At 42.6% G+C, this 14,936-nt stretch overlaps 1 protein-coding gene across 1 annotated transcript in view; it reads left to right on the top strand.

The window, feature by feature from the left end:
* The window catches only part of ano3 (anoctamin 3), a 401,336-nt gene that overhangs the window by 362,128 nt on the left and 24,272 nt on the right, over window positions 1–14,936 (top strand). The window contains exons 23-24 of the mRNA XM_086008127.1: window positions 1,744–1,896; window positions 12,894–13,041. Coding sequence (XP_085864253.1) covers window positions 1,744–1,896; window positions 12,894–13,041 — 301 coding nt within the window. The remainder of the gene's footprint in view (window positions 1–1,743; window positions 1,897–12,893; window positions 13,042–14,936) is intronic.

Here is a 14,936-nt window from a genome sequence, read left to right as displayed (position 1 = left end):
GGGAGAAGGGAATATGGGGACAGGTTAATTAGAGTGGGAAGAGGCTCATGTGGAGTATGAAGACCGACATAGACCAGTTGGGCCAAATGGCCTGTTTCTGTGCTGTAAATTCTATGAAATAATAAACAGCACTGACAGAAACTTGGAAGCAGGTGAGGGATAGTGCTTAATACAAAGAGACCTTGAGGCATAGTTGGCATTCAGCAAAGTTCAGTTACAAATGTTTAGCGCCCTTGTATGCGTTCTACTTTTAGGAAGGTGTTAACCTGTTTATATTAATGTAAGAAATCACACAACACCAGGTTATAGTCCAACAGCTTTATTTGAAATCACAAGCTTTCGGAGCGCTTATATAGTCAGAGACATTATTCTCTGACTATATAAGCTGTGTTTTTATGCATCTCTCCACTTCAACTGACGAAGGAGCAGCGCTCCGAAAGCTTGTGATTTCAAATAAAGCTGTTGGACTATAACCTGGTGTTGTGTGATTTCTTACATTTGTCCACCCCAGTCCAACACCGGCATCTCCACACCATGTTTATATTAAATGAGTTAACAGTTGACAAAATTAGTATACTGAAGGATCTAGCACAAGAAGCTAATCATCCCTACTTAAACAATTGTCAATCGGAAAATATGTCCCTAAAGAGGAGAAAACAACTTCAAAATTAACTGTGGAAACGATGTTAGTTTAATTTGAAAAGGTCATTTCAGTGTGTCACTGGGAGCAATTATTTAAGCAGTACTTCAGAATAGGCTTTATCATCCGTGAGCTTCCTTCTGATTTCAAAGTGGCAAGAGTGCCCAGTGCTTAAATAGTAATCCCTGGCTGGGCACACTCAGCCCACCCCCTGCCATGGAAGAGTTTACACAAAGCATCTTTCAGCCACTAGAACTCATCACAAACAGGGCAGTTTTTAAAGCTGGATCTTCAGTTTTTTAAATTACATCTGCAAAATGGTTTTTAAGTAATCTGAAGTAGCTTAATCACTTTCATGAGAGAGCCATTTATTTAAACCCAGGTACTTCAGTTTCAATTATGCATAGTAAGATTCAATACTTCCTTCAAGCCAAGCCCGATAAGAAAGAAAGAAGGATAGAGAGATAGATAGATGGATTCATGCATCTATATAGCGCCCTACACCATCTCAAGACATCCCAAAGTATTTATAAGCAATGAAGTAATTGTGAAGTGTAGTCACTGTTGTAATGTATGAAACATGGCAGCCAATTTGCACACAGCAAGCTCCCACAAACAACCATGAAATAAATGACCAGATCATCTGTTTTTAAGTGTTGGTTGAGGGATAAATATTGGCCAAGACACCAGGGAGAACTCCCCTGCTCTTCTTCGAATTGTGCCTTTGGATCTTTTGCATCCATCTGAGAGGCCATCCAAAAGACGGCACCTTCGACTGTGCTGCGCTCCCTCAGCACTGCACTGGGAGTGTCAGCCTGGATTAAGTGCTCAAGTCTCTGGAGCGGTGCTTGAGCCCACAACCTTCTGACTCAGGCGAAAATGCTACCAGCTGAGCCATGGCTGACACCAGTTTGCACGGTTTATCTGAAAAATACTTTTTTATGAAATGAAGCAAATTAAAAACAAATGTTTGTTTCAATGTAAAAAGGGCTATGCTAATGACACAAATTGATATATTCGATTTAAACTGTGGCTAATGAATTAATCTGAATCTGTTTTCAGTTATTTATGCAATGGTAATTGTGATTCTCATTTTAATCTAGTTTTACAGTTTGGTTTCACAACAATATTTGTTGCTGCGTTCCCACTGGCTCCGCTCCTTGCTCTCTTAAACAATATCATTGAAATAAGGCTGGATGCTTACAAATTCGTCACACAGTGGAGACGACCATTGCCTGCAAGAGCAACAGATATAGGTAATACAGTCGAATTCTTTCACTGCAATGCCCTGCATAGAGATGAGATGCTTTCCAAGAGAATTGTATCATAAAATTCATAAGCTGTCACCTTTTCACTGTGAAGATCTAGTAGAAAAAATTCATAAGCTGTCACCTTTTCACTGTGAAGATCTAGTAGAAAAAATTCATAAGCTGTCACCTTTTCACTGTGAAGATCTAGTAGAAAAAATTCATAAGCTGTCACCTTTTCACTGTGAAGATCTAGTAGAATTCCCACATCTCCTCCTTTCTTAAAGCTGCTTCTGAGAGGCTTGGTTTGCTTTTATTATGCTAAACATTTCTTTTCCCCTCTTGACTCTCTGTAGAGTCCAAACTTGTGTAGGCCTTGAATATTTCTCTTGTATTTGGGGAGGTTCTTCACTCGCATGGTACAAGGGTACAAGAAAAGCTTTGTTGTCCTTTTCTCTCACCTCTAGTCTCCCTCTGTGTTATTGATGTTCCGACTCTGGTCTTTCCACTCTGTGTTACTTCTAAGTTGGAAATGTCTTAGAAGTCTTACATATTCTTACTGCTCTCTACATCCTCTCTGTGTTGAAATCAAAGCTCATTATGTAGTCTCCTATTGTAACTCATCGGGCTGGATTTTCATTGAGGAGGCGGGACTACAACTTTCGGGGTTGTAGTCCCGCCTCCATCGAGTTCTAGCCAACCCACGCGATTTTGACTTGATTGACCTTGTTGAGCCTGCCCAGCGGGCTCAGCAGGCCAATTAAGGACCACCCGGCAACAGGTGACGTCACAGATTGAAATTTCATCTGTCAAGACCTTTTGACAGATGAAATATCAGCGTTTCACAGCTGTTTGACGCTGACAATCTGTACTCCAGGTTAATTCCTTCCTCTCAGGATGATTTAGAGATCTCCCCAGAACAGAAAGCAAAGGCTGCAGATTTTGACAGCTGGCGGCCATTCTGCTTTCGGTGCCGGTGAGATGAGGGACTCCCGAGACCTGAAGGAAGGAAGCCTGTAAAGGTAAGTAAAGGTTAGTAGAACTTCTTTAAACACTTTACACAGACCAAACACACTTACCTCTGCACTCATGCACCCATCACTCACCTGAACACCGGACATCTCGAACCCTCCAAGCCCTTCATCCCGACGGCCCGCCTCGCTAACTTGGCGTGGTTTGGAACCATCGGGAATCCCACACTTCAAGAATGAAAATAGGGATTAGGCTAAAAACTGCCTGTTAACTATCTGTTAACAGGCAGTTAATTGGCACTAATCACCTTCCCACCTTGGGTAGGCGGGTCCCAGTGCGGGGCAGATACCCGCCTCCATTGAAACTGGCATGGAGGCGGGTTGGGGGCGGGATGTGGTCGGGACCCCTGATTTCAGGATTTTAAACCCCCACATGCCTCCAATCCCGACTCCACGGCCCAATGAAAATCCAGCCCATTGTTTCCCCAGGACCTGATGAACTCTTGTCCTCTCTCGGCACTTCCTTCATCCTTACTCTGACTTCTAAAGCCCAAACCTAGCACCACCCGGTAACTACTTCCTGAATTACCTTGTCTTCTCTTCCCTTCTTCAAATTGATATTCTGCACTGAAGAGTTTTGATTCTTCATCTTGGTTTCCCAGTAAATAAAAGCAAATTTGCATTCTTTTAAATTACCTGCTGCCATGTCCATCAACCTGAGCAATGGAAAAAAAAGGTTTCTAGTTTTCCACTTATGTTATTTCTCGCTTGAGCTTGGTATTGTTGAGTGTCCAGCAGGTAGAACTCAAAGGAAGGCATTCTAGCCTTTTAGATTCTAGAAGCATGTGGTGCTTAGTATGTGGACACGAGCTACACATGAAGCTCACTGGGGCTCCTGGGATGGTCTGGGATTTACATCATAGGGTCCCAGAGCTACCTTTTGAGAGCAAAGTCGCTGGAGATCAGATGGAATAAAGTATCACAAAGTTCAAACAGCCGCAGTAAACCATAAATTCTGTTTCAAGGATAGCACCCCCAACACCAGCTCCAGTTCTTCTACAGCAGAAAGCACAAGGACATAATATTAATGGCCTAGTTTTGTATTAATCCCAAGGCCGGAAACACCTGGGGGTAGAAATTGATATTTATAACAACAACAACTTATATTTATATAGCGCTTTTTTTTGTTCCTGAGAAGTGGGCATCGCTGGCAAGGCCAGCATTTATTGCTCATCATTAATTGCCCTTGAGAAGGTGGTGGTGAGCCGCCGCCTTGAACTGCTGCAGTCCTTGTGGTGAAGGTAATAAAACGTCCCAAGGTGCTTCACAGGAGTGTTATCAAAAAACAAATTTGACACTGAGTCATATAAGGAGATGTTAGGGCAGATGACCTGAAGCTTGGTCGAAGAGGTAGGTTTTAAGGAGAGTCTTAAAGGAGGAAAGAGAATTAGAGAGTCGGAGATGTTTAAGGAGCTTAGGACCTAGGCAGCTGAAGGCACGACCGCCAATGGTGGAGCAATTAAAATCAGGGCTATTCAGAAGTCCAGAATAGTTGGAGTGCAGAGGTCATGGGATTATAAGGCTGGAGGAGATTACACTGGTTCAACTGTAATCAAAATCTAAATAGTTCACTTGTTTTTAGTACACTATAGCAATTAAATGTCACTGGTCTAAATGTACTTACTTTTGAGTGGGTCCCAATGTTTACCACTAGAGAGAGCTCTAATACTTGTGTCATTTACTGAGAGACTGGTGGCATAAATAAGAATACTAGAGCAAATGTAACAGATATCGCTCTGAAGTTTCAATTACATGCACCAGGCCACACTCGCCTACAAAAAGGCAATTTTAAAGTTATCTAAATTATTAGGAAAATAAACATTTTGAGAATTAGGTTTTAAAGATTAATGCAATTCAACTACCTGAATAATTTAATTCAATACCATATTTTTATTACGCACAGATAGATTAAGGAGTATGGCTTCTGAAAAACGTGTTAAGGCAGAAAATGCCTATTTTGTCATAATTCTCATCGATAATGATTTATAATTTTGTTAGATTTGAGCACCCATGCTGGGAAATTCCTCAAGAGATTCTCCCAATCGACCGCCGTAAATTTGATGAAAGATCGGCAGAGACTCCAGTTAGATGCGTAAACAGAATTTCTGCCAATCTTCTGCCGATGTTACAGCAGTCAATCAGGAAGGAAATTCCTGGCACCCAATTTCTTTACTACTCGAATGCTTTTTAATGCACTCCTCGGCCTGGATTTTCCACTATTCCAGAATCCCGGCTTGTCTTCAGCTCAGCTTCAAGGATGTCTCCCGTACATACCCTAGCTGATTTTCTTGGGTCAAGGCACTTTGCATGTTTATTTGGGCTGCCCACCTACACCGGGAAGCCCTGGGGAATGTGGGGTGGGGGGGATGCGGGGGGTAGACGATTGCTGCGGTAGGCCTGTGGTCGGCCTTTGAGACTGCCAAAGCTCAGCATGACCAGCAATTTTTGTGCTGCCTGATCAGCATTAACTAAAAAAAACATGGAGTTTTCACAAAATGACATAGGCAACCCTACGCCCAGTGTTGCTTTAGAGAGAAAATAATGGAAAATTTATCAGATGACTTATTCCTGTCATTTGCATACGATAACAATATGGCGACCCATGTAGGGACAGACGAATTGTGCATCCCCCACCCCCCACCCCGGTCACTTCCAGTGAGAAATCCAGACATGATGGGGAAGAGCAAGGAGTCAGTAGAGTGGCTCCCAAAGAAGGACTTACCAAAGCCCAGTTGAATTAGGTTGGGGAGCTGGTGTAACCTGAAAGGAAAATCGAGGCTCCAACATTTAACAAATTGCACACTGAAAATGTATTACAATATGCAACCGATGTTGTTTCATTGGCTTCGATTTATTAGAAGGGACTTGCCAAACCCTCCAAGAGTGTCCTGGAGTCTCCAGGAATTGAAGGTTAATCTCCAGCACACTGCGGCAAGCAGCCCAGGAGAAAAACCCTTAAATAAAATTGTGTTTTTTCATTTTCTTTGAAGATTTTCATTTATTAGTTATAAAAATATTGGTGATGGGGGGGAGGGAAGGCTGTTTCACTAATCATCAAGGTTAATCGACTGGGTAACAAAGAGCCTGTTCCCTTTCCAATTGTGTGGGAAGCCAGCGTGCCTGGTGGATGGACCAGTGGTGGGAGTGTGAGGGGGAAGGGAGGTCACAGATTGACACCTCCAGGAATACATCCAACCAGAGTTGGCAACCCTAGATGGGCCACTGTTGTTGTTCATATGGTTGGCCACGATTTCAAGGTTTGTTTATAATTCATCCCTCATTATGTGAAAGGAAAAACGGCAATGGATTATTGAGGTTGTGGCTGAAAGTTGTAAAGGGCAAGTATGCTTAATGACTTTATTCCATTGGTACACAAAGTATGGTGCCGGGTAATGTCATTCACCTCCGTAATCTGGTGGAATATTGTGAGTAGTTTTATGAGCCTTACCCATCCACAGCACATGTCAGAAAGTACTTCCGATAGAGCAGCTCTCCCTCAGTACTGCCCACAAGTTTCTGACCATTTCTTTTAATGGACAGTTCTCAACAGCAGCATAAAATTGCCACCACTGTTTTATCTCGGGTAAGTTGACAAGGTGATGTAACTCTCTTGTACATGTCTGCATTTTAATTGTTCCTTCACGTTCTGATTGGCGTGGCTGGTGAATAACTCTTTGAAGTAGATATAGGGGAAAGCTTCAGCTATCAGGCAGGTTTCCATTGCATCTTTCCTCCTTCCACATATCACTGCAAAAACCTGTACTGCCTTAAAATGTTACTGGCATTTTTCCACCCCTCTTTTTATATGGAAAAAACTGCTCCATATTAAGTTTTTCCCCAGCAGTTTGTGCTGTTCTTCCCCTCACAATGTGATAGAAAATTTGCGCTGCTCACCCTTCCTTATTACAGGAAACTTTCGATTTACCAGCACCTAAATAACCGGAAATCTCGGTTAACTGGCAAAATTCAAGAGTAGGTTCAGGTAAGTTTACTTCATATTCTACTTGCCTTCCTCGATCTGTTGCTGTGCAAGGGTGTGGCTGCAGCTGTTGCTAAGCTACAGAGAAACTTGGAACTTGTGGCCAAAGTTCTGAACCTGTTGCTAAGCAACAGGGTTTGTTGCTTTATACGGAGCTCTCAGCTCTCCGTATCTTTTACTATAGCTTTCGGTTATCCGGAATTTTTGATGAACCGGCACCACGTCGGTCCTGTCGGTGCCGGATAAAAAAAAGTTTCCTGTATAAGAGAAGATATGACGGGGCAGATCTTGACTTTGTGCGATAGTGGAAAATGGGTGTTAGGGAGTCGGCAGCCCGTTTTACATCACTCCCGACTATTATTTCCATTGAAGTCAATGGAAGAGATATAAAACAGACTGTGACTCGCTATCGCCCGTTTTACACTAACGCACAAAGTCGAGAGCTACCCTGATGTGTGCAGAGCCAGTTTAAGATTGAGGTTTGCCAGAGTACAGAGCACATTGCATAGTATGGAGATGTTTGCTGAGGTAAATAGCATACAGTTCATTGCCTAGTAGGGTCGTGTTTCCAGAACGAGCCCGAAATTAAGTTGTAAAACTTGACACTATAGCATTAGGGTAATAAACCCATATTGTGAGATACGTTTTAGGGAAGAGTTTATGTATTAAATGTTCTGCAGCACTGAAGGTGTAAGAATTTTGAGCTGGTGATTTGCATCACAAAATGTTCCACAATGAACCATTCAGACACTGCAATCTCCCACAAACAACAATGAAATAAATGACCAGATCATGGCCCAGAAATTCGGGTCGGCGGCTTCCCGCGGGTGCAAGCCTCTGACCTGCACTTACCTAGTGCACCAGCCGCTGTGCCGTGGGTCCGCATGGGATTCCGATCCTGGGCCTGCTCCAACTGCCGGCGCGCAGTGCTTGCGTATCCCAGGGGCGCAGTTAGTTCGAAGCATCCCCTGGGATCACGTGGGCCATGGAGAGCTAATGGTAGCAGGGAATCTGTATTCATAGATTTGACAGGAAGACCTGTCAAATCTATGAATACAATTCAGCCCCAAAACATAACTAAAACTTCAAATACATTTTAAAAAAACATCACATTTTTAAATAACTATAAATTACATAAAATAACTATTTTAAACAATAATTTAAAATTTTGAAAAAATTAATTACATTTTCTAACGGGACTAAAAATAAATTTACCTTTCTTTAAAGTATTTAAAAATAATAAACCTGTGGAAAAAATTTTTAAATTTTACTTAATTCACCACTTACCTTGTTAAAAGCAAGCCTTGCGACTGCTTTTTAAAAGTGTAGCTCCTGGAGACTTACCCTCCCGGAGAAACCTGCAAAAAAAAACAGAAGTTCCAGGCGTACGCGCTGCCGCTCCGGCGCACGCATTTGACCTGTGAACCCCTTCCTTTAAGGGAACGGAAGTTCCGGTTTCCTCCGCATGTGCAGTGCATGCACGAAACCGGCACTTTTGTTGGGCCTACGCGTGAGTACCCAGCGCGTACTCACCCATGGGGACCCAAATTTCTGGCCCCATCTGTTTTTAAGTGTTCGTTGAGGGATAAAGTTTGGCCAGAACACTGGGGAGAACTCCTCTGCTCGTCTTCGAATTGTGCTATGGGATCTTTAACGTCCACCTCGGTTTAACATCTCATCCAAAAGGTGGTACTTCCGATAGAGCGGCACCCCCTCAGTACTGCACTGAAGTGTCAGCCTGGATTATGTGAACAAGTATCTGGAATTGGCCTTGAAACCACGACCTTCTGACTACCAACTGATCTACCATTGAGCCAAGGCTGACACAAATGAAACAAAATAGAAACAAATCTTTGTTTCAATGTAGAAAGGGATACGCTAATGACACTTCTGAAGTGAACAGATTTATATATTCACTTAGACTATGGCTAGAATTCTAATGAATACAAGCATCTGTGTATATGTTCCCTGGTAGTCTTTACCATCCTTCCTGCATCTAATATTCTGGGATGTTACATTGGGTATCAGTATCCATAGAACTAGTGAAAGTCTCTCATTGCCCGGAACTTGCGGTCAGCGGCGAAGTGATGGCGCTCGCCGCTGACCTCGAAGAAAGCTGCCCACAAAGATCTAGCGATTTCTGTGGCGTGAATTGCACCTCTTGTGATGTTAGTTTGAAACTGGCACCAAATCAAGCGAATCTCCAGTGTCCAGCAACAGTGAGGTCATCAAGCAAGCTAAGCATCCAATCACATTGAAGAATTCTCAGAGATATCAAACCAGGAAGTAAAATGCACAGATTATAATTTACCTTTTATAAATTTTACAGAGAGCGAAATAAAGGTTGGGACATACACATGGGATTAAGGTAGAAGCTGAAATATCATAAACTTAAAAAAATATATTAAAACCCATTCTTAATTCTTAACATATTAATGGAAAAATTTGACACTCTACAAATATAAAATTAGTTTCTCAGGGCCAGAATGGTTGTTCAGCAGTCAATACGCTGTTAAAAAACCAAGTTACATCTTATTCAACAAGGTTTTATTTTTTCAGGGATTTTAGCAGCGATATTCCAGGGGATATATAGGGGAAGTTTTTGTCAGGAACTATATTTCAGTGTGATTTGAATAGATTGTGGGCTCCGGGTAGTTCTACAGCACAACCTGTGGAGAAGCGTAGAATCACTGACAACAACTTCTGGATTTCCGCGTTTATCTGCACTTTTGCTGACTCCAGAAGTTGCTGTCACTTTCAGAGGAGTATTGACGGCGAACGCTGACAACTTCGCCGTTATTACCACCGCAAAATTCGGGCCATTAATAAATCTGCAGGACCTACAGAAGTGCTTATGGATTCTGGGATAATGCCACCTCCTTAGCTTACTACTTGGTGTCTTTAGCTCTCCAGTGCAAGACAACACATGAAAACAACAGAGCTGGGATTTACAAACACTTCAAGCAGGATCTCAGAGGTGTGTGATTGTCATAATATGCTCCAAGAGACTCCGGCCAAATGCAGTAGAGTTGGTCGGTCTGATGCAATGCTTTTTGTTTCGAAGTTTCTTGCTCGGCAGTGAGAAAAGCCAAGAGAATAATACTTGTAGATGAAGCTATACTCGCACCAACAGTGCAAGTGAAAAGATCCTATTAAAAATAATAATCTCTAAAAGGAAAATGTCTGACAAACAGATGGTGGAATATTACCGGCACAGTCAATGCAGGTGAGCAGAAACAATTTGCTCAATGCTTCAATTTGGCTATCTGACTATCTGGGATGCTTGATAAATATGGATGTCGCACTTGACGCAGGAGTACTTGAAGCTGACACAAAATGGCTGGTTTTCCAATAGCAAACTACCAGCAGAGCCTCACTTGCCAGGAGAGCATAGCAGAAAACCATGGGCATGTTTCTCATGATCTTCTGTCGATAATGACAAGGCTTGCTGTTAGCAGCACAAACTCAGAAAATCAAACCTATGTCTAAAGTTGAAAGGTGTTTCTTTCCTTGTCCTACTACCCTTCACTGTAATAATACCTATAAATAGAAGAAATACATCAACATCCCTTTCTAATTTGAGCTTATTTACGATTCTCCACCAGGGAGTATAGCTAGGATAATTTGTTATAAAGCTAGGAAAATGACCGAACTTAATCTGGTAAGTAACAACTGTTATACTTTTCCAATGAGATATCTCTATAAAGCCGGATGTGCCATAGTTACATGTTATGCAGGAGCTATTTTAGATGCTGAAGGTTACAGATTAAGGCAAAGCGGGGAAAGCACTCATGGTAACTTGAACTCTTAACTTTGTGAGTTTTAAATCCTGTTTTAATTGTAAAAGAGTTTTTTTTCTCTACATTATATTAATTATTGAGGCACTTATAAAATATTTTGACACACGCTATAAATACAATGGGGGTGAAATTGGTGTAAGCGGGAAACAGGCAATAGCGAATCAGCAGCCTGTTTTATACCGTGCCCAATTTTGTTTCTCCTTTGAGGTCAATGGAAAAGAAAATAGGGTGCAATGTTAAAAAAAAAAATGGCTGCCGATTCGCTATCGCACATTTTGTCAAAGACCAATGATATTTGTGCAGCTTATGCTTTACCGTTTTAGATGTTCGTTAAATGATGTTGCCATACACAGGAGTGGCATTAAATGAGAATTGGAATGACTCCGCTTTTACTCTCTGCTAGCATGACTGCAGAGTGTGGTTTCATTATTAAATTGGTTGAATTTCTCCTGGAAGTTTTAAGAGGAATTATGGGCTAAAAATTCGGTGGCGCCGCGTTTGGGGCGCCAAGCTCGCCTGGGCGCTGGAATTTGCGCTCCGGCCAGAGCCGCTTGCGCCCTCCTGATATTCAGTAGGAGCGCCCCAAGAGGGACTCGGGGCACTGCTTGAGGCTCCCCGCGTCCCGCTTGGGGCGCTCAAACTGAATATCGCCACGCTACGTGCCACAGCGCCACATGCTGTGGCATGGCGCGCTGCTGTACTGCAGGCCTTCCTCCCCTTCTTAAGGGGGAGGGGCCTGCACCAGCGCGATCACCGATCGCGAGTGCCAGCAAAAGAGCCCGACACCGAGGAGAAGTGCCGGGCTTTTGGGACACAGCCGGCACTGCCCGGGGGGTGGATCAGGAGGCCGGGGAGGGCGGCGCGAGGAGGTGCTGGCAGGCGGCCACCGGAAAAAATGGCCGCCCCGCACCTCCACCTTAATTTGCGCCACTACCGCCACAAGTAGGCCCTGTGAACCGGTCGCGATTTGCGACCGGCATTACAGAGGCGGGCGCGACCAAATATCGCGATCGGGGCGGGAGCGGGGCGCTGCGCACACTAATGACGTCATCGGTGGCGGCGCAGCGCTACAAGCTAACGCCGCCATTAGCGCCCCGCTAAATATCGCGGGAGGCGTGGCCAGTGGCGCTAAAGCCACTGAGTGCCCTCTTTGGGCGCTAACTGGTGGCGCAGCCCACTGAATTTCTAGGCCTATGTCCCTAAATCAGTGAAGGTTTGCACTTGAGTTTAACATTGACCATTTTAATTCACATTTTGGATTTACTTGTATTTTACACCATCTGATGCCAAAGGTGCAACTTATCTGCATGCTCATCATAACTTCTTAGTGTAAGAAGAATAATCCAGTTAACAATCGACCAGTTAGCCTAACAACAGTTGTGGGCAAGCTTTTATAACCCAAAATTCAAGATAAATTTAGCGAGCAATTTAGAAATGCATTGGTTGATCAAGGACAGTTAGGTCAGAGCTGTTAAAGGCAAGTTGTGTTTGACAAATTTAGTAGACTTTTTGGAAGAAATAACTGATTGTGTAGTTAAAAGGATGTCTTGAATATGGACTTTTAGAAGGTGTTTAATCAGATGTCTCACAAGAGACATGATAGAAAAATTCAGGCACCTGGTATGAGGAAATGTAGCAACATGGATAGAAAGTTGGTTGATGGGAAGGAAACAAAAAGTTAGGGTAAATAGGTGTTCAGATTGGGGTGGCATTGACACATTTTCTATATTTGTGGTTGCTCCAGGAAGCTCCAGTTTGCCTTTTGTACATGACTTTCCATCGACTTTCTGAAAGTTTAATTAAAGCTTGGTCTATTTAAGCAGCAGAGTCACTGCTAGTGGCACCGCACACGGGTGAGAGGTAAGTATAGCAGCAGTGCATTCGTTAGTTTTAAAAGGTTTGATAAAACCTGGTTGTGCTGGATGTATAGAACGCAACACATGGTGTGGACTAAATGTTCTTTCAGAAAGATAGCAGATCAGGTTATAGAAGGGTAGAATGAAAATTGTCAACAACAAAAAAAACAAAATTGGTATCTTTTCCATGTGAGTTTATTTGCAATGTATCATGTCATAGCCTTTGTTGCTGATATGTTTGTGTATAGTCAAGCTTTACGCATTAATCCTTCACTGCAATATCACCTAGAAGACATTAGAAATAAGAACATTATAAAGAGTGTTTTTTTTTCTTTACTAGGAATCTGGTATGGAATCCTGGAAGGAATCGGAGTACTTGCTGTGATCACCAATGCTTTTGTGATTGCCATAACATCGGACTACATCCCTCGCTTTGTCTACGCATTCAAATACGGCCCTTGTGCAAACCAGGGATACACACAGGAAAAGTACTGCACTTTCCTGTACTTCTACGCATATCCAAATCTAAAGAATCTGCCATTGCATTGTATATGTTCGCGAAGGATTCCTTGTTAGCTCATTAAAAAGGGGGACAACTTCCTTTGGAGCAGTAGCCAATGGGGGCTGTCAAATCTTAACATTTGGGAGCCCAACAAAAATAATTTAGCATAAATCATCTGCAGCTAACTAAGCGCAATTGGGACTCCTTTGCTGCCCTGTGTCCCACTTCTAAAATCAATTATGAAGCTCCATAATGTGATGCAATTAAGCATCTTTTTAACATGGTAATCCATGCATTTTTTGATCATCTTAGTGAAGACGTCAACATGGTAAAGACAGGTAGCCAATAGAATACTGATATTAAAAATCCAGTAGCTGTTCCAGCATGCACGCAGACTGGAGTTTCTGGGCTGCTGTGAATTTCAATCCCACGTTAAATGTAACATTTTGACAGATATATTTTGTTATTTCCTCTTCACATACTTCAGTCAGGTGTCACATGGTCAAAAAATGCTTTTCCATATTCAACGTATTTTATCTGCTTTAAGGATAGTCAAATCATAATATCATTATGACTTCTATTCCATGTATTTAAAATGCCAGAGCAGCAAATAGAGGTTGCTCACAAAACTTAAGTGCCAGCAACTCCTATGGGCGGTCGAGTCCAAGGATCTGCACTCCTGCCAGCTCTCACAAGATCAACAGTACATCAAGTGTAGTTAGTAATATATTTTACTCATGTAAGCATGAGAAATACCCACAGAGCAACATCATCTGTTTTACAAGGTAAGGAGAAAAAAATGATAGATCTATAATATTGTTTTTAAAAATTCTAAAAACTAGTCGATCCTCCTTGGAGATCCCTGTGGTAAATTGGAAGACATGGGTGTTTTATGAGGCCAGGAAAATGATAGCATGTCTCTTTTTAAAGCCTGCAAAGCCTTAATTGCCATAAATAAGGATTTCCCAAGGTCAATGAGAGGACATTCTCATTGTTATAAAAGTTTCTCTGAAGCAAGCAGCTAACCAGTGGTATTATCTTATACAGAATGCTGTATGTGTGACCTGAAGTGTGATGGATATGTTTGAAATAGAGGTAGAAGATAGAAAATTCATTGATACAGTAGGATAGATTTCACCTCATGGATCCACAGTGATTCAATGGAAGTGTCCTCTGTTTCCTGGCTATAAGATCGTAAGATACGTTTAATTGAAAAGAATCCTTGCAGTCCTCTCTCTTCACTGTTTCCCCATTAGCATGTCTAGCTGTTTCTTAAAGGAGTCCAGTGTCTTGACCTCAACCACCCATCCTGGAGCCCTTTTCCAGCTGTTTTTATTTTATTTTATATTTGTGGGCTGTGCTAACAAGGTTGCATTTATTGCCCAACACTCGTTGCCCTAAGACGGTGGGGGGGGGGGGGGGTGCTAGTCCATGAACCGCTGAAGTCCTTGTGGTGATGGTGCTCCCGTGATGGTGTTAGATAAGGATTTCCAGAATTTTAACCCATAGATAATGAAGGCAGTATTTGCTCAAGTCAGGATGTTGCATGACCTGGAGGCGAACTTGGAGGTGATGGTCTTCCTATAACATTGCTGCTCTTGGCTTTATTGGTGGTAAAGGTGTGGGGCAGAGGAGGTGCTTTTGAAGTAAGCTCGATGAGTTGCTGTAGTGCATCCTGTAGATCGTACTTGCTGCAGCCATAGTGTGTGGAGTGTGTATATATTGAGTCCAGTGGCAGGAACACTAATCAAGTGAAATGCTCTGTCCTGGATGGCGAGGAGCCTCATGAATGTTGTTGCAGCTGCACCCATCCAGGTGAATGATGAGCATTTCATCACACACCTGCCTTGAGCCTTGTAGATGATGAAGAATCCTTGAGCA

The sequence above is a fragment of the Somniosus microcephalus genome, chromosome 15, assembly GCF_052327205.1.
Source record: "Somniosus microcephalus isolate GS21.2 chromosome 15, FLI_Smic_1.0, whole genome shotgun sequence".
NCBI lineage: Eukaryota > Metazoa > Chordata > Chondrichthyes > Squaliformes > Somniosidae > Somniosus > Somniosus microcephalus.
This window is presented reverse-complemented; position numbering and strand designations above follow the sequence as displayed.